Genomic DNA, 27,322 nt, shown 5'->3' on the forward strand with positions numbered 1-27,322 from the left:
GCGCCTGAGAACACTTTAGGGCGACAGGGTGGTGTTTGGGTAGGTTGGAGCTTGCACAGGTCATTGGAGCGTTTGTCCAGTTGCAACTGGTAAATAGGGTGTTGGGCATCCTTTAGGTTGGAGCTTGTAAACCATGGCGTTAGAGCGTCCTCCCACTTGCAGTTGGTAAACAGGGTGTTGGAGCGTCCTATAGGTTGGAGTTTGTAAATTAGGGGGTTGGAGCCTCCTTCAGTTGGCACTTGATGTAAATCTTTGAAAGACAAATATTAAGAAGCATTTGGTGGTTCATGTCCCGAAGGGGTTTCCTCCTAAAAATTTTTGTGTCTACTGTCTTATTATTGTGCATTTTTGAATGGTGTTGATAAACATTTATATCTATCTGATGCTAATAACAATTAATGCTTTGTAAAGTTAAAAATATACTAATTGATAAGAAATACTGATTCACCCCCCTCTTAGTGTTTCCAATACCATGGAACCAGGATAAATCAAAGCTTTAGTGCACAAACCTAAATTCAAGATAGTTTGAGTTAGTGTGAAGGCAATCTGATTGAAGGTCGGAGTTATCTCGAATCATTGCAAGAATGAAGGCTATCTTGATTTGTGTATTGCCTTGTCAATTTATGCATTATTATCCGATACATGGCAATCAAAACTATTGTTGATAAATTGATCAAGCTTTTGCCTATGTTTCTGTGCTACAGAAGATCTGAATCATCTCTAAGGAAACAAGTCCGAGGTTGCAAAGTTAGGGATCTGAGCATAGTTCTGTGCTCATGTTAAATGACCTATAATCCGAGCCTAGGTGGCATTCGAATGATATCAAAGTTATCTATGTGATATGAGGCATCTAAGCTATCTCTGTGGCATCCAAGCTATTGTACTACAATTGTATCTCTAAGGTATTCTTGTGAAGTCATGCGAACCCTTTGATCTTTCTTTGATCCCTATGCAAAGACAAGTGTGAGTATTGTATTGATGTTTCGAGTCCAAGCTTGTAAGAAGTCAAGTACTAAGGAACCATGCGAAGCATTGCAAGGTTGAGAAAGAGGATTAACTTTAGTCCTGATTTTTGAGGTAAACTCCTAAAGTGCATCATGAAATATGAACTAGCGCTGCTACCCGTCCAAAGATCTTGTTGAAGGGTTGACCTGGTTTCTGAATGATGCTGAGCTCTATTTTATACATAGAAGAAGGACGACTTTTCATTACAAAAGAGCCGACCTGTTTGATCTGGTATGTATCATTTATTAACCTTTGTGAAGTACTATCTTGTAGCAAGATCCAAAAGTTGCTCTCACTGTTCTTCTAAAGTGAAGTTTGAACTGGGAAAGTCTAAGACAAATGAAGATTGATCTGAATACCTCAATAATGTTGTGCTACTATGGTTAATTTGGATTTGCATATTTGTATCTTACAAGATCTTGAAGGGAAAAGCTCTTAAAGAATCAAATAGAAGTCATACATGTGTTGAAAGTCCAAGTTGTGTAAAGGACCCGTGATCCTTAAGAAACACTGAGTAATAGTAGATCTGAATATCAAGTCAAAGTCATAAAATGACTAAAGGCATTTGATTTAAAAGATTTGCATAAATGTTGAACTTAAGGTTGATACCTGAATGATATATTGAAGGGTTTCCAAATTTGAAGATAATGCAACAATGAGTGTTGAATATCTAGGGTGTGTAAGACCCTAGTCGAATCTTGAAAAAGTTGAAGATTCTATGGCATTTGAATAATCTAGGGTTTAGTAGACTAGAAGTCTTGATTGGATTCTAGAGTTTTGAACTTTGATTTGTTTAGGGTTTGTAAACCTTAGGTAGGGTTTGGAGAAGAATGCCTAGGGCTTATGAACCAAATCCTAGAACTGATTACTTTCGCTTGAAAGAAGAAACCCTAACTCCTTAATGATGTGGACTCCTTGATCATGATATGGACTCCTTGATGACGTGGATGAGATTAACTCCTTGATGAGTTGGATGAGGTTGACTGGACCCAAGAAGGCTAAGATCAAGAGGGAGATGACACATTCTCAAGAGATAAGTACTTTCTTGATTGTTTCTATTGTTGTTTCATTATGAGTCTCTTGTCTTTGTATATCTTGCTTGGTTGTATTTGTTCTTCCATGGCCTCCTAGTGAGGATTGCAGGTACATAATGAAGATTGCCAAGGTGTGGCAATCGTTGGAAATAGATGGAAGAACAATGTGACAAGAAGACTTGTGATTAGATGAGCTCTATGCTTAGAGGGAGCAGATAAGATCAGCCTGATTGAAGCATGTTTTGATCCATGATGTAAAGAAGTCAGGTGTGACTTCCAATATGAACATAGTTAGAGTGATGTTGATGCAAATTTGCTAAAGATGAGCCTGTGACTTTTCTGCTATGTTTCTAACATGGGTTGAGGACCTTTTTAGTGTAAGAGGGAGTTGATTGAAGAATTGTAAGATTGAAAGTGTGGCACGAGCTTGGTGAAATCCTTGCCGAGGTTGTGGCATGATGGACTGTGAGTCCATGGACACTTGCTTGATGAAAAATTTGAAGAAGCTGTGAGACTCTGCTGCTAATTTGATGGATCCCTTTGATTGGCTCGTTGGATAGAGAAAGAGCACTTCTAGGTGTTGTATTGGTTTGGATGACATAAATGTTTTGCATTTAGCACACGTAGTTGATTTGTGAAGTAGTTTGGCTTTAGAAGATGTTTCCTGATCTGTGTCAAGTGTTGAAATCAACCATGGTATACTCTCTTCCTGTTGAGCAGGTTGTTGATGGTTTTTTTTATAAAGCCTGGTGTGGCTGAGATTACCTCTCTTAGAGAGAGGGAGCTTTGATTGATAACATCATGACAATCTTCCTTAACCATTGGTTGGGATACCTTGGGTTATGGTCGGGAAGATTGTCTTGGTTGCTCCCTTAAGTCATGGATTGGGAGACCTTTATGGTCGGGGAGTTTGGTTCTGAGGCTTGAAGTGATCCCTTACGTTTTTACCGGGAGACCAATGAGTTTGGTCAGGGACACTCATTTTGTGATCTCTCCATTAGGTGTTCACTGAGAGACCAATGGATTGGTCTGGGAGATCAATCTTGAGTTCCTTTCCTTAAGTTGTTCATTGGGAGACCTATGAGCTTGGTTGGGAAGGTTGAATATTTCCCTTCCTTAAGTCGTTGACTGGGAGACCTATGAGCTTGGTTAGGAAGGTTGAGTGTTTTTCCTTCCTTCCTATGGCTTGGTCGGAAAGGTTGAGTGTTGAGTAATCTCTGGTCATAGTGTTTGATCGAGAGACTAGTGGGATGGTCAGAGAGATGGACTGTGATTAATCTCTTAGGTCATGATGACTGAGAAACCATTGTAAATGGTTGGAGAGTTTGGTCTCATGTTGATTGATCCCATGTTCAGTAGGGCACTGATCATTGTAGCCATAAGGTTATGGCTTATGGGATGTGTTTTGATGATATGTATATTTCCTTATGATGAGACTTGTACATCAGATCTCTCCCTTAGGTGTTTACTAGGAGACCTATGGTTTGGTTAGGGAGATTGTTCTTGATAGAGAATGAAAAGTACCTACCTAGCCAAGAGGGAGTGTTGAAAATTTGGTAGGTTCGGTTGGTATTTTCATTGGAAAAACGAAGGAGAAGTTATGAATTTATGTGTTGACCAAGTTGGTGGCCTAAATTTGCTCAAGTTGACCCCTCCTAGAACATGTTGACTTGCCTAAGAGACGCGTTTATTCGCATGGACAAACAACTATATATTAAGCCTTATAGCTCACCTCCAAGGCAGATTTTCGGATCTCATGTATCTCTGTTCTATGCGAGCTCTGAGGCAACATTTTTCTGTGGAAAGATGCGAGCTCTGTGGCATTACTAGTTTGAGTCCTGTGGCATTTCATGCAAAGATTTGTGGCACGTATCTCTGTGACAACGAGCTTATTTGTGGCACATATCTTTGTGACAACGTGCTTCTCTGTGGCACATATCTCTGTGACAACAAGCTTCTCTGTGGCATGCATCTTTGTGACAAGTGAGCTTCTTTGTGGCATTTCTTCTGTGTCTCATGCGAGGGTCTGTGACACTATTATTTGTGGCATCACTTGTGTTCTAAGGTTGAGGAATAGGTCAAATTTCAGCCCTATTGGAGACCTATGCAAACCTAGTTACAAGACCTCATTGTTGGAAATACTAAGAGGGGTTGAATCAATTGTTCTTAGCAATTAGTATATTTTCAATTTCACAGAGCATTAATTGTTATTAGCATCGGATAAACATAAACATTCATCAACACCATTCAACAATGCATAACAATAGAGACAGTAGACACAAATATTTTTTAGGTGGAAACCCCTCCAAGACAAAAACCATTGAATGCTTCTTAATATTTGTCTTCAAAAGATTTACATCAAGTTTTAGCTCCAATTGAAGGAGGCTCCAACCCCCTGATTTATAGGCCCCAACCTGTAGGATGCTCCTACGCCTTGTTTATCAACTGCTACTGGATAGATGCTCCAACGCCTTGTGTAGGCTACAACCTGCCCTAGCACGACCTTGCCGCCTTGAAGTGTTCTCAGGCTCTAACCTGAAGGAGACTCTCCTGCCTTGCACCACCCTGCCACCATTATCAACCGACAGACCACGTTTCACAATTTTAAGACTGGATCCACCTGCGATCAAAATCAATATAGGAAATTGCAATACAACCTTTGCTGTCTCTATATATCACTGTTGAACCCTAGAACTGCTCAATCACAATCAATGTTCTGTTGTTGCACAATATGCACCAACCAATGTCGCCAACAACCCTTGCTCACATGTGGATCAACTATCAATACAACCTTTTGCCATATACTGTACCAACAGTTTTCCAAACGATACAACAATAACATATAATCCAATAGTAGCATATACCATTGTTATGTTGCAGTCAAGTCAAACATCACTGTTATACTGGTATATATCATATCTTTGCTCTAGGTCACTTTTACAGGGTCACTTCCACATCAAGGTTTACTTGTCATATCAACTGTGAAGACCATTCTCATGAGGATCACTGTCACTGTCACATTCAAATAAATCACATCTCAAGGATGTTGTTATATAGGTCACTTCCACAAAAGAATCATAGCCATCCAATTCTGTCATAAGTACACCAATTAATCATCAAAGATATTCACTGCATACGTCACAGGTCACTACTGTGCAATTGGGTCACTGGATTGCCATAGCATTACTGAAGATGCCACACATTGAGGGTTACATTCAAATATGTCAACAAGGTCACTGTTATATCCAAAGTGCAACTGTACATAACAAACAAGGTCACAATTGTTAGGTCAACATATGTTATATCAAGCCATGCATCATTGTCAAATCAAGCTATCTGCAACTTGTCATAATCAACGTTGTTGTTGTGTCTGTTGCCAGGGTTATTTATACTATAGGTACTTGATCAATTCATCAAGGTTGTATGGATCATAAATTCTGTCTGTCAACAACTTGATATAACATCTAATCCTCAACCATATAAATACAAGTAATATTGGTGTGGTTACTTGCCATCTACATTCAAATCATGTATGAGAACAAGGTTGCTGTCATCCACACATGCTCTGAATTAATACCAAAATTTTTCAACTTAAATTTACAAGGTCGGCTCAGTAATTTCGGCTTTACTTCTCTGTTGCAGATGCTGGAGCAGATATATATGTATACATGTCTACTCTTATATGAAGTAGGTCCGAGCACTGTTTTAGCAAAAATAATCGCAAAGTTTAAAGGGGGCATCAACACAGAGTATAGACCACAATTGCTTCCAATTTGGATCAAGCTTTAGGAATAGATTAGGGCATCAAGATACTCCTTGAACGAAAATTCAAAGTTGCTTCAATGGGCCACTTTTGATAATATTAAACTGAGTTATAGCCTAGTACAATGAGCATTAATTATGGCCAAAGCAGATTCTTGATCGCGAGATACACCTGGCTGCAAACTCTACATATATATGTCATTGTAATGCTTCACTGAATGGCAACTTTTAATGATAAATTATCGTAGGAGCCATTTGAATCTGCTTCTCATTGGGATCTGCTTCGATTTCTTAGATGAGCAGGAAGCATAAATTGGTTGCTTTAAACATCGCCGGGCCGAATATATTGCAGTTAGTATGGCCTATTGTGAAGCTGTTTGGTTGAGGAAGCTCTTCAGTGAGCTATTTGAGCACGTGCTGGATACCATTGTTTATCTATTGCGATAACCAAAGTGGGATTCACCTTTCAGAGAATCCTGTGTTCCATGACTGCTCCAAGGACATTGATATTAGGTACCACTTTATCCGGGAAATGGTACAATGGGGAACAATAAGGCTCCAACACATTAGGATTGATGAGTAGGTTACTAACATCCTCATGAAGCCCTTGGGGAAGGTCAAGTTCTTAACCTTACGAGAGAGACTTGGAGTCGTGGAAGGACCCTCCCATGAGGGTCTCGCTTGAGTTGGACATTGAGCTCTGGGAGCTCATGGGGGTGTGGGGTACTTGGAGCTATGTGCGACCATAGGGTGAGTGCTTCACCTTTCCCTATAGGTGTGTTGTGTACTGGGTGAGTGGTTCACCTTCCCCTATGATAACCCCATGATGATATATGAGAGCATAGGGTGAGTGGTTTACCTTCCCCTATAGTTGATGATATATGCATAGGATGAGTGGTTCACCTTCTCCTATGGCATATGAGCAAGATGAGTGGTTCACCTTCTCTTGCGGATGCCCCAACATACATCCTACTCATGTAGTCCGAGACTCTTGGGAAGTACCGCTCATCTGGCCAATGAGTTGGGAAAAGACGATAGGGACCATAACACTACAAATGGACGCATCGTGTACTGCTGTACTCCCTATGTCTATGATGCATGATGTTTAGCAACTTGATTGTTCAGGATAAAGTTAGATTGGGGATCTACCACTGGTTATGTGGACTGACTTTAGTCAATGGAGAGTGGCAAGGTCTTGTGACTCACTCTCGATCGATTCTTCTCCATTATCTATATCGATGTTCAATAGAGTTGAGACGATATGCAGAGATGGTACATGATGATAGGATGTCATGATGATTGATGGTCAGATATTGGCAGGTGGAATTCTCCCTAGTTGAGAGGGAGTGTTAAAGTTGGCAACTAGGGCCAAATTCCACTTTGGACAACTCATTTGATGGAGATATTTATTGCATTGAATTCCTCTTTTCGAGAGGACCAAAATCGACCTAAAGATCACTAAATTTGGACAAGGAGAAATATGTTTTTGAAGTGAAATGCACACATGCAAATTGTCAAGGTTAGGTCGGCCACATCATCATGTAGGCTCATGAAGCCCAACAAACATGTCTTTGACCCTCATCGATTCATATAAACAAGAGAGACCTCCCACCTCATTTGACACCTCATCAACTCACACATTCTTCTCTCTCCTCATCTGATTGGTTCGTACACCTCATTGGGCAGTTGTTCTTTTCACACGTGTGGTAGAAAGGAGGACGAATTTCAGGAGGCCGAAAATTTGAAGCTGTCTGCAACTTTGTCCAACATTGACTTTGACTTTCTGGGCAAAATTTCAGTTTGATCTTTTGGGCATCTTTTTGTTTGGGCAGGCGGACTATTTGGCACAAAAACTGAAAATTTATGGGAACTTTGACCTATGTTGACCGCAGGGTTGACTTCAGGTTAATTGAGTTTGACTGTAGATTTGTTGATTGTTTTGAGTTGACTTTGACTAGCAAGAGAGGTCGAGTTCCACTCTCCTTTGACCAAATTGTTTTGGAAGGGTTTGACCAAACTTTGATTGTTGTTGACTTTTTGGTTAGGGATGATTCGACTGCTGTTGACTGAGAGCAGTATTGCAGATTATGGGGCTATTTTGGACAATGATTTGACAAGTCAATTTTGACTTTGACTTTGTACTGTTGTAGTCTCTCTCTGCTGAACATTTGATTTTTATAATAAGAAGAATTGATCAAGAGTTTCCCCATCTTGGGGTTTTTCCTTGGCTTGAGCCAAATTCTGTGTTCTCTTGTCTTGGCTTGTCTTCTGCAGTTATTGTTTATGTTCTATCTACAATTACTGTTAATGCGATTGCTATTGGAAAATAAGTGGAAATTATCATGGGGCTAATAAAAGGACATTGAAGTAATTGTTGCAAGCATAGAACATACCATTGTTATCTAAAATTAACAGTCCCTCTGCTAGCCTTAGCACCTAGGCAATTAATACCCTTACTTCTCAACTCCAATCAACATCTCCAACAATCATCATACACTTCATCTCCATCATGAAAGCAAAACCTGCTATAATATTAGAACCTTTCTTGTAGGTGTCCTTGCTACTAGAAGCCTCTTGCCTCTTCTTTTCCTGATAGCTCCTTCTTGTCAAATATGGAAGTCTCCTTTCTTGCTTCTGACGATGCGCTCTTCTGCGGTTGTTGATTCTTCCTCTAAATCTGCGAACACCCTTTGAGTCTCAGAAAGCTTCTTCTTTCCTTGGTCAATAGGCTTTCCCTTTAGCTTGTATAGACCATTCTCTTTGACTCCAAGAACTGATCTTGAACTAGATTTAGAGCCACTGCGCTTGAGCGTCACCTTTCCATCCTAGAACATAACTTCAAACCCCTTTGCCTCAATTGCTGAGACTGAAAGTATGCTGCACTTGAGCTTCGACACCCAAAGTACATCTTGGACTTGCAACAATCCTCTTGACTTCATCATGAATGGTACAAGACGTGTTCCACAGGGACGGACCCCCTAGGGTGGGGTGAACGCACCCCGCGCTTTCCATGCACTTGGGACGAGGGGATGCCTGGGGAAATGTTTCCCCACATCCCCCTTTTGGGGAGATGTAGGGGGAAATGTTTCCCCAGTGTGGGGGACATATTTCCCCAAAAGGGGTGCTTCTGGGTGCACCCCCTCAAAAGGGGGACGCCTTTTGAGTTTGAGTTATATCAATTTGCTATTCCAATCTTCAAACTTCATTCTCTACTGCAGTTTATTTTGCTTGGTACTAATTATATTGTAGAATGATGAATGATGGATTTGAATTTTAAATCAACTTACATTCTAGAATGATTAATGATGAATTTAACTTTTAAATCAATTTAGATTCTAGATTGATGAATGATGAATATGGATCAATATATTATTATTGAATTTTAATTATTGCATCTTGTGGTGTATGGATGAATGACGAATATGAATGATGTATGTATCGATATGAATGATGAATATGGATTAGTATATTTCATTATTTATTTCAATTATGTATGGATCAATACATTTATGCTTTCATTATTGAATATGGATTTGAAAAATATATATACCTCGATGTCTTCCCTTCCCCCCTAACATTCCTAAAATTTGATGGTACTCCCACACGTTCCCCTTGTGAGTCTACCCGCATCTGCATCGCCCTGTCTCAGAGTCTTGGTGGAAATAGGGTACAATGCTTGTTCCTCTGAGTGCGTGTTGACTCTTGTCACCAATCTTCACATGAAGATCAAAGTCCCATTTGGTTAGGCTCTCAAATACTTCTCATGATCTAGTCATATTCTTCAATGCTCCATTATCTATGAACCATGCACCCTCATGAATGGTGCTGTCGAAGAAATGAGAGATGAGAGAACTCCTTGTCAAACCTCCTTGCAAAATCATCCACATCGATTATCGCTGGAGCAACCATCCCCATCTTAGGCTTCTTCTCTTTCCCTCATTTCTTCTTGTGCAAATACTTGCTTGCATAATGCCAAACTCTCCACATGCAAAACATTTCACTTTGCTCAAGTCCTTCTTCTTATTGCCATTGTCAAACTTTCCTTTTCCCTTCTTCAACTTACTAGCGAGGGAAACACTCTTATCATTAGGAATTTTCTGTTGAAGATCCTCATCCCGAAGTTCTTCCTGGATGAAATCATCCCATAGCCTGTTCCAATATGGAAGTTTCTCTGTGGGTCTACTCCTTTAATGAATGGCTTCCACTGCTCTCAGAACCCCTTTATGGCAATCCTCACTAACTCGGGTTCTGGAATTCATCACCAATGGCACTAAGCTCATCACGAACTTGTTGAAGCCTGGTAAGATACAAATTCATATTCTCTCCACTTGTCATGTTGATGTCCGTGAGCTTCTCTCTCAATACCATCTTCTAGTTCTCGTTCTTGTTTTGAAACAATGCTTTAAGAGCTTCCCACATGTGCTATGCAGTGTCCTTTCCGGTAAGGTGAGGTATCAAGTGATGCTTGACTCCATCAAGGATGATCAACTCAACCTTTGCATCTGACTTGTTATGCCTAGCCAAATCTGTGATGTCGGTTGGCGGGATGATCTTAGTGTCGACAAACTCCCATAGATCGTTTACCAACAACACTAACTTGATTCTTTCCTTCCACGGACTGTAGTTGGTCAAACCTTCCAACTGGTCCTCAAACCTCAAGTTAGAAACCATTTTGACTAGCTGTCCTTCCTTCAACAACAAGACAACTCAACGCCCTCTTAGAGTTGATCCCTGTGTACACTTCCGACCCAACTGCCCTTCAAAGTAGCTTTGATACCATATTAGAAATCCACACACCCTAGGTTGTGGTCTATGCCTTAGCTAGGAAACATAAACACACTGAAGATGCCTAACTTTAAAACAATTTGCACAATGGAATATACACCAACAATTAGATCAATGATAGTACACAAGATTTCTTGCCCAAACATGTTTCTTACATGTCCATTGCTAAGAAAACCTTAGGGCTCTTGTACTAGGGATCATGGCCTTTTACAATCCATGTACAATGCTGATATTAGGTCAATTTATTTTGAGCAAGTTACCTAGGGCTGAGGCCAAGTCCCTTAGGCTCCCTTCGCCTCCCTTGAATTTCCCTAAAATTTGTGGCTGCTCCCACACATACCACCTATGCATCTCCTTGTTCCCACGTTCCCCTCGTCTCAAAAATTTGGTGAAACATTGTTGTTGAGAGAGGAGTAATTATGCTTTTGAACTATGTCTTTGGGTTGTTTCAAATTTCAAGTTTCACAGTTTGTGCCTCCATGTATGTGTTTTAGCTTTCAAACTTGGCTGATTTTTGTTGCATAACACTGTATCAATGAAGTTTCAACTAGGCTGATTTCGTTCCATTACACTGTCTTGGACTGAATGGGGTTTAACGATTAACGATAGTCTTGGAAACAAATATTGAACTGTGTTTTTATGCTATCTCTTGGGTTGAAATGGTTGTGTTCAATTTTAAGTTTAACTTTTATCTTAGATTCTTAAATTAAAGAGATTTATACTCTCGTTTTTTTCCCTATATTGGTTTTTTTTGATATATATTTTGTTGTACTGAATCATGTCTGTATTCGAACTGGTATTTGAATTTTGTAACTATGGTCAAAAGTATGCCCAACACTGAGAAACTTTGCATTGAAGTCCATGTCAAAATGTAAAGCCACATATCCATGGTAATATCAAAAGGCAAGTTATTATTGCAAAGCCTTAAAATAGGGCAAACTTTTTTATGAATTTGTAAAGTCATGTCATTAGAAAAAGGTCGAAAGTGATAGAAAAAGTCAATGAGGGCTTGGTTAGTAAAGTTGAGATGTTATTCCTTCCAAGTTTCAGATTCCCCTATAAACATGTTTGTCCTTCGTGGCCCATCTTACTCGTGCTAGCAGGATGTTTCATATGGTTGGGGTTGGTTATAATTCTTGGGAGAATTTGGTAGAATAGATAACCTCCAGTCATGACATATTTGCCAAAGGACTTTGACTAGTGGAGATTGATACATTTGGTCATAAAGGACTTTGACTAGAGGAGATTGATACATTTGCCTAAGGAGCCATAAAGGATTTTGGCCAGAGGTAAAAGGCCTGTGATACTCACATTGCTGCCTCCCGGATGGAGTTATCTATAGACATACATCAACATAGCAACCTCATGAACTTTTCTTATGGAGGAGAAATTTCAGCTAAGGGAAAATCTGTTGCAGCCAAGGAGAATACCTCTTGTGCTAAGAGGGAGTGCTGATTTTTCTTATGGTTTTACTCCATTATAAATTTGAGTAATATAACTTGATTTTATTATTAAGTGGCTTGTTAATGTGCACCTTTTTAAATATAGTCCAGTGCTCATTAGATTTGATTTAATTGTACCTTTGTTAATTCAGTATTTTGTGTTGAATGATTTTCTTTGTTTGAGTTTGAAATGGTGAACTTGATGCATAAGTATCCATTTTGAATGGTTTAAACATCCCAACATTGAAACAATGACGTTTTAGAGACGGATTCTGGATGCTAAGCAAGTTCTTGAGGGATTGAGTATAATTTTTTGGTGATGGATTTGTTTATATTTTTAATTGGTTTCTAACTCCTTGTTTTATTATTTTTGTCAAGGCAAATAACATGCTTTTTTCTCTTCGTTGTGGGTTCAGAATTTTTTTGGATACTCATCTTTTCGACCACATCAAAAAGAGTCCATAGAACAGATACTAAGAAGGAGAGATTGTCTTATTGTTATGGCTACTGGAAGTGGGAAATCCATGTGGTAATAATTTGTTAACTTATTTGTTATGTCTTTTCTCTTGTTTAGTTTGGTATTTCATGTTTGAACACATTCTTTGTGCTTATTCATTGTTTTTTTCATATAAAGTGTTTTTTTAAAGTAACCAAAGAAACATTCTTAAAAGTTAAAATATTGACTTCCATAAATGTTAGATTCACAAACTTGTTATCTTCTTGAGTTCCATAAATGTTAGATTCACAAGCTTGTTATCTTCTTGAGTTCCATGAATGTTATATTCACAAGCTTGTTATCTTCTTGATCACATGCATAAGAGACCACAACACATACAGACTAAAATTTAAAGGGGAGATTTTTCATTGTTATGGCCATTAGAAATGGAAAATCTATGTTCAAAATTTTGAACTTAGCTAGGCAACTATTGGTGGAAGGTTCAGACTTCACTTTTATTGTCATTTGTATCTATTCCTTTCTTGATAACATTTTAGCATTTTAAGAGTGTTCTATACTCTCCCAATATCTATTCACCATTGGTTGGACTTCCCTGAGCCTCTTCTTGGTCACTTGTGGACATAAGAATATTATCTAATCTTATCTTAGGTTGCCTTGTTTTTTTGTTTTTCTTTGTTGGGTACTAGCCTTTTTAATAAAGGGAATTTGCATGATAAAAATTCTTTTTGAAAAGGTAGTATTTATTGCTAGTTGTGCGCAAAAAAAATTGTAGTTTTGATTTGCATCAAAATTAATATTTACGAAAGTATCAAGGAATATTTTGTTGTTTAAATGATCTTTTTGAAGATTTCTTGTGACGTCATCATGTTCTAATGTGTTGGGCGGATAGCTAATCTAAGTTGATGTTTTAAGTCTTTTTTTTTGTCAATAAATAATTCTAGGAGCATTACGGAATCAAGACATCTCAATAAAAATGTATCTCCTTGACACCATCAAACCTATAAGTTCTTTATGGCATTGAAGTTTGGAGGCCTACTTTGATTGTAGTTGATTGGGCACATTTGGAGAGACTCCAATCTATCATTCTATGACACATGGTTCCTTGTAATTGGACTATCTTGTGGGCCATTATCCAAATCTAGTTTGGCACCTTTCCTTCACACCTTGAGAACAAATTTTAGGCTTGTCTTTTTCTTCATAGGATTTGCACTACAGGGCTTTCAAATACTAAATATGATAGTTACCCTTATTTGGTTGTTTGCTCTTTAGATGGGATTGCTTCTCTAGGCCTCTCTAGGCATATATGATGTTGGGTTTGAGAGAACTCTTTACTCTATTCCATTGGCATTTCTATTGAGCGCCTCCCTCCTTTTGGTACTGTAGATGCCCTTGGTCACCTCCCTCCTTGAAAGGGAAGATCGATAGCAAAGTTAGGGATGGCATACATTTGATGTACATTTAGCTCACTTGGGTCTCCTCCGTTCAAACAATTACCCCCAAAATGATCTTCTATTATGTAGCTACAACACTATCTCATTATTTGTCTCAACTATATTTGATGCTGTTGTCGCACAAAGTGTCTAGGCACCGCGACAATGCTCAGAGTAAGAGCTGTCACTCTAATCCTTACTCACTCCGTTTAGACTCTCCTAGATAAGTCAAGGGGGGTAGTCCCTAAGGTGAATGGATGAGGGTAACTTGTGGAACACGGGCTTTAGGAGATTTTAAGGATGAACAACTTGATGAATTTAAAGCAAGTCTCGGTCAATGAAGATAGATAAATCAAAATAAGACACAATCACAAGATATAAATGACTACAGACCAGTGCCTTCAATATTTGGATTAACCATAGACTAAATAAAACGAGTTATCCAGAGAAAACTTATAAATGTGACAATCATGAACGATTAAATGTAAACGCCAAAACTCTATCATGCAAGAGATTCTAGATTGGGACATACATGGGTTCCTTGATGATACACAGGGCACTGATAGGGGCCCTAGGAACTAGGGTGATGGCCATAATGATAATGGGTAGAGCTTATGTTTGGCTTTTGCCCATGTGCTAAATTTTATTGTCCCGACCATCTTTTGCATTTTGTGGTAATACTTCCTTTTGTAAGTGGCCATACTATGCTTTTATCTTTTTTTAGCTACATCAACCTTTGGGGCATCGTTCCAGGCCCGACCCAAACATGTGGACAAGGGGAGGGGGATACTAGAGCCTTGCGGACCTAGAGAGGGAAGATGATGAAATAGAGCATATAATGTGTGGAGGGGAGTGAAAAATGTGGAATGGGAAAACAAGATTGCTCTACGAAAATTGAGATTTCCCAAGTAATTCCCATCCTAAAGCTGTAAGCTAGTACGGGAGATCCCACTGGACTAGGGTTGAGGATTAATCCCCCTAGTTAAGGTAAGGGAACAAGACTACAGTCAAAGCCCTTCCTCCTTCCAAGTCACCTAGTAATCCATACCCAAGTGTGCCCAAGAAAAACAAGCATAAACACCCAATTACATAATGAAAAACCATACCTTTAGGATTGGGTGGCCCACCTTCAAACATACGATCTCAACAAATGGGCGAGGGAACATATGACTGGCTCAGGGAGTGGAGACATCTGGCACAACATCGACTACACTGGTGGCTGTCAAGGGGCTGCCAGTTGAAGACAAATCTAGGAGAAAAAATTCTCCTATGGGGTCACCCACTAGTGGTGCGTAACACAATCAATTGCCTGTACATCATGGGATCCACCAAATTTGAATCTGAAGCAGAATCACTCAGCCTCTTTAGATTTGTCACTATAGGTGTAGCCATGGACTTACAATCCATCATATCGAATCTCCTCAAGATCTGAATTGTGGACTTCCCCTGTCCAAGGAAGATCTCACCCGGTCTTTGACACACCTCCAAATCCAAGAAATAATGCATTAAGCCAAGATCCTTCATCTCGAACTCTGTGTTGTTTTTCCATGATACTGGTGTCTAGGATAGAATCTTAAATAATTGACGCTGCCAAACCAAGTATCATAACAAGTCTACTTTGCACAGTGGAATAATATACAACAATAAATTTACTAGTGAACAAAATATAGGCAACTTTTTACAAATTATGTACAATAACCCAACTTTGTTATTTTAATCCAACTGAATAATACAACAGTCTAGAGCTCTCGTACCAGGGATAATGGCCCTCATACATCCACTGATACAAGATATACAAAAAATAGGGCTCGGTGTTTGTTGTGATGACCACCAATCTACCCAATACAAGATACTCTGACCGTCTAGCTGATGTAGAGCTCCTCACAGTTGCCTTGGTTGTATCTTGTACACATTTGCCTGGTCTTTCAGCTCCCAATCTGCAATGCCCCAAGTCCATCTAACCACTGAATCATGACTATCCAATCTGCTCTCTCGTTGATCGTTTGCCCATTAACGCATCAACACATCGAGACTCCTGTCGAGTTGTTCACAACTCCGTTTGTGAACAACTGACAATAGCCCACTGTTGCTCCTCAGCTACTCAAGGATTTCTTCCCACTATAGTCTTACTGCGCTGCTCCAATGAAGACTAACATAGGGTAGGAGGGCTGCCACCCATCACCATCAAATGTCGCTTCTCCAATGAATAACACAGGCTCCAACAATCTGCTCCTTTGGCTCGTCAAACCTTGAGCTCCAACAATTACCACTCCTAGCAACCAAGTGTCCTTCCTTGCATTGCACTTAGGGCTTCTCGCTTGGGCACTTTCACGCTGCCTTCCAACAAACCTCAAATGCCCAATACAATACCAAACATCATGTCATTCATATCTGTTCAATCATCATCAAACTAGAGCTCTGGAGATCTACCCTTTATTCTACAATAGAGGAGTGCTAAATTATGGTATGTTCTATGCTTAGAGCAATTTACTTCAAATCTTTTTATTAGCCACTGTTTAACAATCACATAAACATAAAGTAAAGTGCAAATAGAACATTAAACGATCGACAGAAAACAAGCCAAGACAAGAGACACAAGATGTGGCAGCTAGCCAGGGACAAACCCCAATGCGGGGAAACCCTTTGATCAATTCTTCTTTAATCTTCAATAGTTCAACAGAGAGAAATAGTACAATTTAGAATTCTGTAATTTTATAACAGCAGCAGCAAACCCTAAATCAACAAAGTCAAACTTGGTCAAAACAGCCCTGGATTGACTTCTAGTCAACCTTGAAGAACTCGGTCTTCAACAACCAACTTCAGCAGCCCGAAACAGTCCACAATACTCAGTCAAACAACAGTTAACATCTGGTCAATGTTTGGTCAAACCTGCGGCAACTTCTTGAGAGTCAATGCAAGTCAGAGGGGTGGTCAAACTCGGTCAAAAGAGCTGAACAAAACTGTGGCTAGCCTAGGAGAGGTTGCCCAACCCAAACCGCAGTCAAGAAGGCCTCCACGCTGGTCAACGCAATCCAATCTGCCCACCTGCAGCTAGGTCAACCCAAGTCAACGCTGCCCTAACCAGAAATCAATGTCTTCCTTCTTCAGCCACACGTGTGAGAGAGAGAGGCTCTTCTAATGCGTAGGAGAGAGAGAAGATGTGAGATGAGATGAGTTGATAATGACTCAACCTCACTTGTACTTATATGATTTGCTGGGCATGTGTGCCACACATTTAGCTGCTGGCCGACCTTGACAATTTGTCAAGTAAATACAAATAAATTCATATCTCCATAATTACTTGTCGGAATCGGATGATCTTTAGATCAATCCTACACCTCTCGACAAGAGGAATCTAGGAAAAATATCAGCTGCCATAAATAAGGTGACCCACATGGAGTTTGGCCCTAGTTGCCAATTTTAACAAGGAGCTATTGCACAAATCTAGACTCCAATACACTGCTATAGCATCTGCCCACTGGTTAGGGCATCCAACTACTTAGGTTTCCCTTCATCCTTTCTGCCAACAAACTTATCCAAAATTGTCGAACCTAGGACCCACATCCATTTAGCATCCACCCATCATCAAGAGACCATTTGCAACTTACTGCTGTTGCTCTCTTGCCTTGATTTTTGTGCTTCTAGAAGACTGGTTAGGGCACACCACGAGCCATCTCCAACTCTGTGTGATCTTCTCCCAAAGGCTGCTCCTATTTACTGTCCAAATATAGGCATCAAACTCTGCAGTAGGTATGAAGCTGCTCCTCAACTTACCCTACAACACTCCTGTACCAACCAACAATAAGAACGCTGCCCATACATATGGAGGCACCTCCCTATTTATCTGCGTTGCCCTTGGAGTGACTGCGACTAGGCATGAGGAGCCTTCTTAGCTCTCTTTGGCCTCTCACACGATCCTCCCACACTTACTGTAGCTACAACAAGCCCTGCGACCATGAACATAGATCTAACCTACACATAATTAAGCACAAAACACACTCAAACGTACCTGTTATTGTTGCAGCCTGATCTGGCTAAGGAGAGGTACTCAAGCTACGCTCAATCTGCCCTTATGTCACCTTTCTAGCTGCTTCAGGGCTGCAACCTATTCCACAAAGAAAAAATGCATCAAAATTATAGAGGTACTCTTGAAACTCGACAACCCTTTGCTCCTGTTCTAGCCTCAGTCTCGCACTCCAAATTGCAGAGCCAATCCATGTGCGAATGCACCTAAGATATGCCATATGCCTCCACACATGAGTCCTTTTTATACTTTCTCTTGTGGCTTTAATCAAACCAACCAAGTGGGCTTGACAACCTGTCATAAGGCCTTTAACCACTTAGCTGACCTTAAACAAGCCCATACATATACTTCAAACATTAATATCTTGACTTCTAGACCTCGGATTTGGATGATTTTCATTGCCTCTAGTTCCTCTTGGGGTCCTCTATCATTACAAATCAACACATGTCCAAAACTCTTCACGAATTCACACCTACATGCTTGGTTGCATAGCCCAAAGGCTTGGGTTCTAAGCCCACATGTCAATTTTGTGTGCTCATTCCTCCAAAACCCTAAACCCTAGGGCTTGGAGTACCTCCCAAGCCCACCAAAACTCAACACTCAAAAGCCAACTCCCTCTTGCACTCTGAAACAAACTCCCTTTTGCACCTGAAAATGAGCCTTTCTAGCCCAGTAAGGAACAAATCATCAACATACAACACAAAGGTCAAAGGATCACCTTCAACAACCATGAAGTTGTTGGAAAAATAGATTAGGGCAACATTTAATTTATCTTTTCCATCCATGACAGTTATTTGTGATATTATGTTCTTCCTTTGTTTTATTATGCTTATGTTCTTATCATCAAATAATTACCAAAACAATAAAGATCACATGAGCACAAGATATAGGCTCCAAGCCAGGGCAAAACCCAAGGGGAAAGCCCAGAAATAACTTCTCTTCTTATAGAATTACTTCAAAGGAGACGTCCAAGACCAAACCCTAGACCATGAATGCCACCAAGAATCAAGTCAACCAACCAACCTTCCAGCTCCAATGCAAGACAATCTCCAAGGGATAGCGAAGCAAGATTTCCTCAAGATGATGGCTCTTCTAGCCTTTTTGATCTCACATATTAAGTCAGCAACACTTTTATGCAATTCAAACCTTTTGCATTCCCATCAACCCTAAGTTACTCACACGTGAGAGTTTCCTAGCCAAAATTTCAAACTTTCGAGTTATCAAAGATATTTTCATCTTCTTCGCTAGGCTCTTCTAGCCTCTTGAGACCTTCACACTTCTTCTCCTAGCCACAGATTAGATCCAAGATGTATGCGTTTGATGTGTGTTCTAATGGCTCAAACCTCCATCTTTATATAGCCTTTCCTAGGGCTCGAATAACCCTCACAAGGCCGACTTGAGCTAGACTGGTTAAATTGATTATTTGGACTCTTCTAGACTTTTTTATATATAAAAATAATTTACTTTTCTTGATACCAGTGCCCGAATTGGTCTTTTACAATGTGACAATGACTCTTTGATTCATGTAAACCCTAGGAGATCTAATGGCAAATAACTTGGGCATGAAATCTATGCTCCAAAATAATTTTCTTTTGTTCTTTACATCATATTCTTTCTCCTTTTGATAAACACATAAGATTTACATCATGACATAAGTCAAATGACAATTGTGAAGACTGAAACTAGCTACTTTTTTTAACACTCCCTCTTATCTTGGGAGGTATTCATAGTTGTCCAACCGATGCAATGACAATACTCCCTTTGAAAAGTTCTCATAAGAAGAGTCAGATAATAAGCCAACTGTAAGCATCAATATTATGATCAACTAGCACTCTCTTTGAGGCCTAACTAGATACACGCTACTTCATTCAAGAGCCTTATGTTGGGAGGCTTTACATGTGATACCACACTACCTCTCCAAGACACACACTCCATTCAGATGTCCACAAGGTATGTCCTTTTAAGACTATTCTTATCTTGGATTTCCAATCTTGAATCCTCAAAGAATATCGATCCTCTTCGACTAGTCTTATCTTGGACACTTGTCCTATCCTAAAAAAGTGTCAGTTCCTTTCCTTTTCTTGGATGTTCCATCCTCAAGGAAACCACGAATGTTTATCCAATCCTCCACCGTTCTCTCTCTAAGGCCTTCACTTAGACTTACGACTATTTGTCCTGGTGAAGTCCCTGCCACATGAAGATGAGAATGCAAATGTGATGTCCAACATCACTTCCTCTCAACCAGAGAGGATATCCATATTCTCCTTCTATCTTGAGAATATATCCTTGCTCCTATTCAAGGAGAATCCTTCACTCCCTCTCAAATCGAGAGGAGATCCCTAACTTCTTTTGTAGATGGGAAGTCATATCCACAAGTTATATAGCTTGTCCTTATAAGAATATTAGCTACTAGTTTTTCATAGCTGTCTGGCTCCCTCTTTTCTCTGCGTCTCATCATATTGAGCCTGCTTCCTTTCGAGGTATCATGGAGCCATCTTCTTCCCTTAATCTTGTGACAAGTTTTAGGTCATCACTCTTGCACAACACTTTCATCTTGTCATCATTAATGATGTCATTATATTGAGCCTTTTCGGACTTCAAGTGATCATAGCTTTCTCATGAAAGTGATCTCCTTTGACCTTCAGGTTATCTTCTTGCACTGTTACCTTTCAATCCCAAGATGGGTGTGTCTAGACTGTTGGACATTGGATAAACCAACGCTCCCCATGTTTTTCGTGACATGGACTAACCGCCTCTCGTGGATCCTTATCTCTGGCGATGTGATCGTTGATTAATACCTACGAGTTTTGGTCTAATGACAATCGTGATTCCCAACAAGTGGTATTAGAGCATAGGTCACGAGTTTGATAAACACTCGACTCGTGTTGTGGGGGGATTGTTGGACATTGGATAAACCAACGCTCCCTGTGTGTTTCGGTACATGGACTAACCGCCTCTTGTGGATGCTTATCTTTGGCGATGCGATCGTTGACTAATACCTGCGGGTTTTGGTCTAACGACAATTGTGATTCCCAACATAGACTTCACAGTTGCCAGGTACCAGATATTGAGCTTCCCTCAACATTCCATCCATACAGTTGAACTTGCCTCAACTGTCATCATGTATTCTTGCAACATCCTTCTAGGTAGAAAAACAATATGTTAACCAGATAACCAATTATTAACATCAAACTTACCTCATCGTGACAACTCTCTGATCATCAACATCCTCAAGGTCCATCTCCACATGAGTCAGAGTGCCCAAGGATCGAACTTGATTACCAAGTTACCATTTTCTTCAGAGATTATACTAGATGTTGATCACTAATATATAGATATATTCTAGTGAGAAAGTCTTAATATTCTATCCATTCTAGAGTAAGTCAGATTGATCTTCATAGGCATCATACAATCAAATGAAAGTTTCACCATGCATGATTTATGACCAACTTTTCTTACAGGATAATGTGAATCCTACCCAAAAAATTACTTCAAACATGCATTCTTAATCTTTCACACAATCATCCAACTATATGTATCCTTCAATGAGCTTGCAACATGACCAACTGCATTCCTTCATCCCTTTAAGAGTATTATTTCCAAACAATGTGGAATATATATTAGTCCTTGTCATAATGCCTTTTCCAAGAACCTCCAAAGTGATGGTTCTTATAGGATCTCGAAGATACACCTTGGCAAAATGACTACCTATAACATAATGTTAGACAATTTATGGATGAACGTAATGCAAAAAGGTCCAAAATTTCTCATTCTTGAAAATACTAGATGATTCTTATAAAACAGTTCAATCAAATAGACTCTCCATATGCCACTATCACACGCTTCTATCTTAATATTCTATCCATTCTAGAGTAAGTCAGATTGATCTTCGTAGGCATCATACAATCAATTGAAAGTTTCACCATGCATGATTTATTACCAACTTTACTTATAGGATAATGTGAATCCTACCCAAAAAATTACTTCAAACTTGCATTCTTAATCTTTTACACAATCATCCAGCTATATTTATCCTTCAATGAGTTTGCAACATGACCAACTGCATTCCTTCATCCCATTAAGAGTATTATTTCCAAACAATGTGGAATATATATTAGTCCTTGTCATAATGCCTTTTCCAAGAACCTCCAAAGTGATGGTTCTTATAGGTTCTTGAAGATCCACCTTGGCAAAATGACTGCCTATAACATAATGTTAGACAATTTATGGATGAACATAATGCAAAAAGGTCCCAAATTTCTCATTCTTGAAAATACTAGATGATTCTTATAAAGCAGTTCAATCAAGTAGACTCTCAATATGTTACTATCACACGCTTATATCTATGATGCCGTATTAAAACAAGATTCCACAATGATACATGCTTACTCCTTTGATGAACTTCTAAGCATTGATTTCTTTAGGGTCCTTAGAGTTCCCTCCTTCCATCATGCTCATTATTAACAAGCACAAGGATTGCTTTGCTTATCCATCCTTCTTATTTTTCTTCCTTTATTATGTACTTGCAACATTCACTGACAAGTACAACCAAGAAAAATATATACAAATATAAGAGCATGATGACAATCTAGGGTTTCCAAGGGTTTTCATAGAGGGTATTCTCCTAGGATTCTTAGACACAAACCTTAAATTCCTTGATATTTCCCTTGGAAACATCAAGCCTAATGTTTCAATATCATATCCTAGGTCTCATAAAATTCGTCCTTCGCTAAGATTTTACCATATACCCTAGATTGCCTGCAAACCTTAGAAGTCAACAACTAGGGTTTCTATGAGGGAACAAACAGATTAGAGCTAGGGTTTTTCTAATCCGAGTGTGATCTAGGGTTTTTAATCCCTAGATACCTACAAACCTTCAACAAAATGAAGTCTACAAACCCTAGATTCAAAATATGCGACAAAACCCTAAAGCCTTCCATGAAAAAACTTGCAAATGATCATATACTACCTAGAGATCATACATACCTTTCAACAACCTTTCCTTATCCTTTCTTGCAAAGGACTTCATTTGTAAGAGACTGCTTCCCAAGGACAAAGACTTGATCTCATAGATGAAGTTGTATTTCCTTCATAATTGCCTTCAAGAGAAGCTTCCAAGGATGTCAAGACAAGATGCTTCTTCTCAAGATGACCTTTTGTTGCTCCTCTTGAATTCTGGTTAGAGTATGCTGTAGATGCTAGATCCTCAAATAAGACTCCTACTACAACTCCTTGCTTCAAGCGGACCTTGAAGACTTCTCTTATTTTGATGCCTTCAACAATAGGATAGATACCTATTTCTAGTACTTTTGTTTCTGAAACTTTGGTCCTCAAGCTTGGGCTTTTTATAGTTACTACACAAACCTTGATGCTAGCCCTGAAATGCCTCTTCAAATTGCGGTCTTATATTACCTCAATTTGCTTGGACTATAGGGCTACTTCTAGCCTTGGATTCCACAAGAGATGAGGTTATAAGTTTCGACCTATCTTGTCAAAACTTCTTAGTATTTTTGAAGTTTGTATGATGACTTTTGTCTTGTGGATAGGGCTTCAATAACTACTGAATATACCTTACAAACAAGCCTCACAATCCCTTCAAGAATTGTGGCCTTTTTTCTTTTCGTCAAGGAGACTTCATTGCTAGTTAGTAGTCCTGGTCTGAACTTATCTAAGGCCTTTCGGCCCCTCCAAACAATTCACTACAGGACCCTTAATACTTCTGCAATCTTCGCATAAATGTGACTAGATTTTGCCGTCAAATCTTATAAAGACAACCCATAAATACTACCCAAGGTTTTTGCGCTTTCTTGGTTTTGTACTAGAACAATTCCGCTTTGTAGACAATTTGTTCTTTTTGACTTTTTGGGGAAGGCAAAGCCCTTCCAATGATCTTCCAATTGCTTATATTCTTGTCCTTAGCTCTGATACAATGTTGGAAAAATCAATTAGGGCAAAATTTAATTTATCTTTTCCAGCCATGCAGTTATTTGTGATATTATGTTCTTCCTTTGTTTTATTATGCTGATGTTCTTATCATCAAATAAATGCCAAAACAATAAATATCACATGAACAAAAGATATAGGCTCCAAGCCAGGACAAAACCCCTCCAAGGGGAAAACCTAGAAATAACTTCTCTTCTTATAGAATTACTTCAAAGGAGACTTCCAAGACCAAAGCCTAGACCATGACTGCCACCATGAATCAAGTCAACTAGCCAACCTTCCAGCTCCAATGCGAGACAAAATTTCCAAGGGATAACAAAGCAAGATTTCCTCAAGATGATGGCTCTTGTAGCCTTTTCGATCTCACATACCAAGTTTACAACACCTTCCTGTAATTCAGACTTGTTGCATGCCTATAAACCCTAAGTTACTCGCACGTGAGATTTTTCCAGCCAGAACTTCAGACTTCCGAGTTATGAAATATATTTTCCTCTTCTTCACTAGGCTCTTCTAGCCTCTTGAGACCTTCGCATTTCTTCTCCTAGCTGCAGATAAGATCCAAGATGTATGTGCTTGATGTGTGTTCTAATGGCTCGAACCTCCATCTTTATATAGCCTTTCTTAGGGCTCGAATAGCCCTCACAAGGCTGACTTGATTCTTGGGAGTCTTCTAGATTTTTTATATACAAAAATAATTTGCTTTTCTTAATACAAGTGCCCAAATGGGTCTTTTACAACGTGACAATGACTCTGACTCATGTAAACCCTAAGAGACCTAATGACAATTAACTTGAGCATGAAACCCAAGCTCCAAAATAATTTTCTTTTGTTCTTTACATCATTTTCTTTCTCCTTTTGATAGACACATAAGATTTACAACATGACATGAGTCAAATGACAATTATGAAGACCAAAACTAGTTACATTCTTCAACATAAGTGAAGGTCAGGATTTGCATCACTCTTGGTGAAGCCCAAACTCATCAAGTATCCATCAATCCTAGAATACCATGCCCTGGGTGCCTGCTTGAGTCTGTAGAAAGCCTTCTTCATTTTGCAAACATGGGACTCCTTCCCAACAAAACCCTGAGGTTGCTCTATGTACACTTCCTCGTCAATCACACCATTGGGGGATGCGGTCTTTACATCCATCTAATGTAACCTCCAACCCATAACTGAAGCAAGAGAAACACTAGTTTTGATAGAAGTGTACCTAGTGATTTGATCAAACGTTTTCTCATAGTCCATTCCCTTTTTCTGGGAGAACCCTCTTGCCACAAACCTCGCTTTGTACTTCTTGATGCTGCCATCTGCTACCTGCTTGATCTTATAGATCCACTTGGAAGTCACTACTGACTTCCCCTCGAGTCTCGAAACTATCTCCCACACATCATTCTTCGTGATTGAATGATACTCATGGCATCCTTCCAAACCTGCTGGCCTGCTGCATCCTCATAACTGGAGTGCATAGAATGAATGATGTGGCTCATCAATGCCATATAGCTCGAGAACCTCTATGTTTTTCTGCTCTCCCTGAAAGTACGCCTGGGAGCTGCATGCCTCTCTACATCTTGCAAAGTGTCACAAAGCCATGCCGAGCTCTTCACGATCACTGCAACATCTCTAGGCGGGTCCATTGGCTCTGCTAGCTATACTGACTCTTACTGATGGCATGAAGGATGACTGGCAGGACTAGAGGGATCTACATCCTTCAGAGCCTCTTGCTCCTCACTATCAATCTCCAGATGAGAGTCTCTAGACCTCCTGAAGGCTACCCTCCTCATCAAAAGTAACATCCCGACTAACCTCAATTTGACACTATCTTGGAATATAGATCTTTTAGGCCTTCAAAGTCTTGCTGTATCCCACAAAAGTACCCTTCTTCCCATAAGGTTCTAACTTCTTCCTCTTCACCTTGGGCACGTGGATGTATGCTGGACAACCAAAGATCCTCAAATGACTGACCTCTAGCTTGACTCCTGTGAATGGCTCCTTAGGGGTCTTGTCCTCCAATATCTAGTGAGGATTCTTGTTTTGAACATAAACTACTGCGTTGGATGCCTCTGTCCATAAGAACATGGGTAAATCCTGTTCATGAGTCATTTCCTTAACAACCTCCATAATGGACTTGCTCTTCCTTTTCACAACCTTGTCCTGCTGAGGGTTGTAAGGAACTATCCACTACCTCTTGATCCTTGCCTCCTTGCAGAAATCACCAACGTCCCTGGAAGTATACTCTCCTCCATTATTAGACCTCAAAACCTTGATATTCTTCCCTGTCAAGTTCTCTACTTGAGCCCTGAACTCTTGGAACTTGCTGAAGACCACATCCTTGGTCTTCACAAAGTAGATCCATGTCTTTTGCGAGAAGTCATCAATGAATGTCACATGGTGCAAGAAACCACCCAAAGATGGAACTGTCATTGGTCCACATACATCTGAATGTACTAGATGTAAGATCCCCTTGGACCTATTATCATTGCTCAAAAAATATTTCTTGGCATTCTTGCCAAGTGCACAACCCTTGCAAACACCATCATGTTGTACCTGGAGCTCTGGAAGTCTTGTAACCATCCTCATCAATGCTGGCAAAGCCCTGTAATGCAGGTGAACAAATCTTCGATGCCATAAGTCACATAAGTTGATTTTGTCATGTACCAATGCCTGGGATGGACGTCCTAACAATCTGTATAGTCCCCTCTCTCAAACACCAATCACTCCTATTGAGTATATGCTCGAGCCCTTAGGCCATACAAGAACTTGACCATCAACAAATGCAACTTTGTAACCTCTATCCTCCAATGCTGAAATTAAGAGCAGGTTATTCTTCAATCCTAGTATAAACAATACATCTCTCATGTGTAAGGAATCTCTACACTCTGGCTGAAATGATGCTGTTCCAACTGCTTTCACTGCATACTTGGCATTATCTCCAAGTTCCACCTGCAATGTTGAATCCCTCTCTGTCAAATCCATGAGAGAATCTCATGAACCTACCATGTGCCTAGAAGCACCACTGTCCACAAACCAAATATCACTACTATCTGTAATAGTGCCTATAAGAGCGGAGACAAAGAAATATTCTTTCTGAAGTTCATTTGCAATCTCATCAAGTTTAGATTCCCTTTTCTTCTTTGGTGGTAGATGCTCATCATCATCATCAACATAGAATGTTGATGTATGCTGCTTTCCCTTCCTTTTCTTCTGATGACACTGGGAGGCATAGTGACCAAATATATGACATTTGTAGCGCTTGATCTTGAAAGATTCTTCTTCTTCTTCTGATCTTGAATTGGATCTAGTCTTCTACCTGTATTCTTCTTATCAAAGTTTCTTCTTCCTTTTCCTTGCATGAGCTTCCAGGGCTTGGGTTTCTTCATCCAAATGTCATTGCAAGCTGTTATTGGACACCAATCTAGCCTCCTCTTGGACACAATTATT

At 39.7% G+C, this 27,322-nt stretch overlaps 1 protein-coding gene across 2 annotated transcripts in view; it reads left to right on the plus strand.

Annotated features, from left to right (window-relative positions):
• Positions 1-27,322, plus strand: part of LOC149158996 (uncharacterized) — a 427,796-nt gene that overhangs the window by 12,417 nt on the left and 388,057 nt on the right. For both annotated transcript variants that reach the window (XM_089436389.1, XM_089436388.1), the window contains exon 2: positions 12,445-12,557. In XM_089436389.1, the coding sequence (XP_089292515.1) occupies positions 12,445-12,557 (113 nt within the window). The remainder of the gene's footprint in view (positions 1-12,444; positions 12,558-27,322) is intronic.

Source organism: Pinus tabuliformis, chromosome 5_2 (genome assembly GCF_031772625.1).
Source record: "Pinus tabuliformis cultivar Carrire ecotype Pingquan chromosome 5_2, CPIR1, whole genome shotgun sequence".
Taxonomy (NCBI): domain Eukaryota; kingdom Viridiplantae; phylum Streptophyta; class Pinopsida; order Pinales; family Pinaceae; genus Pinus; species Pinus tabuliformis.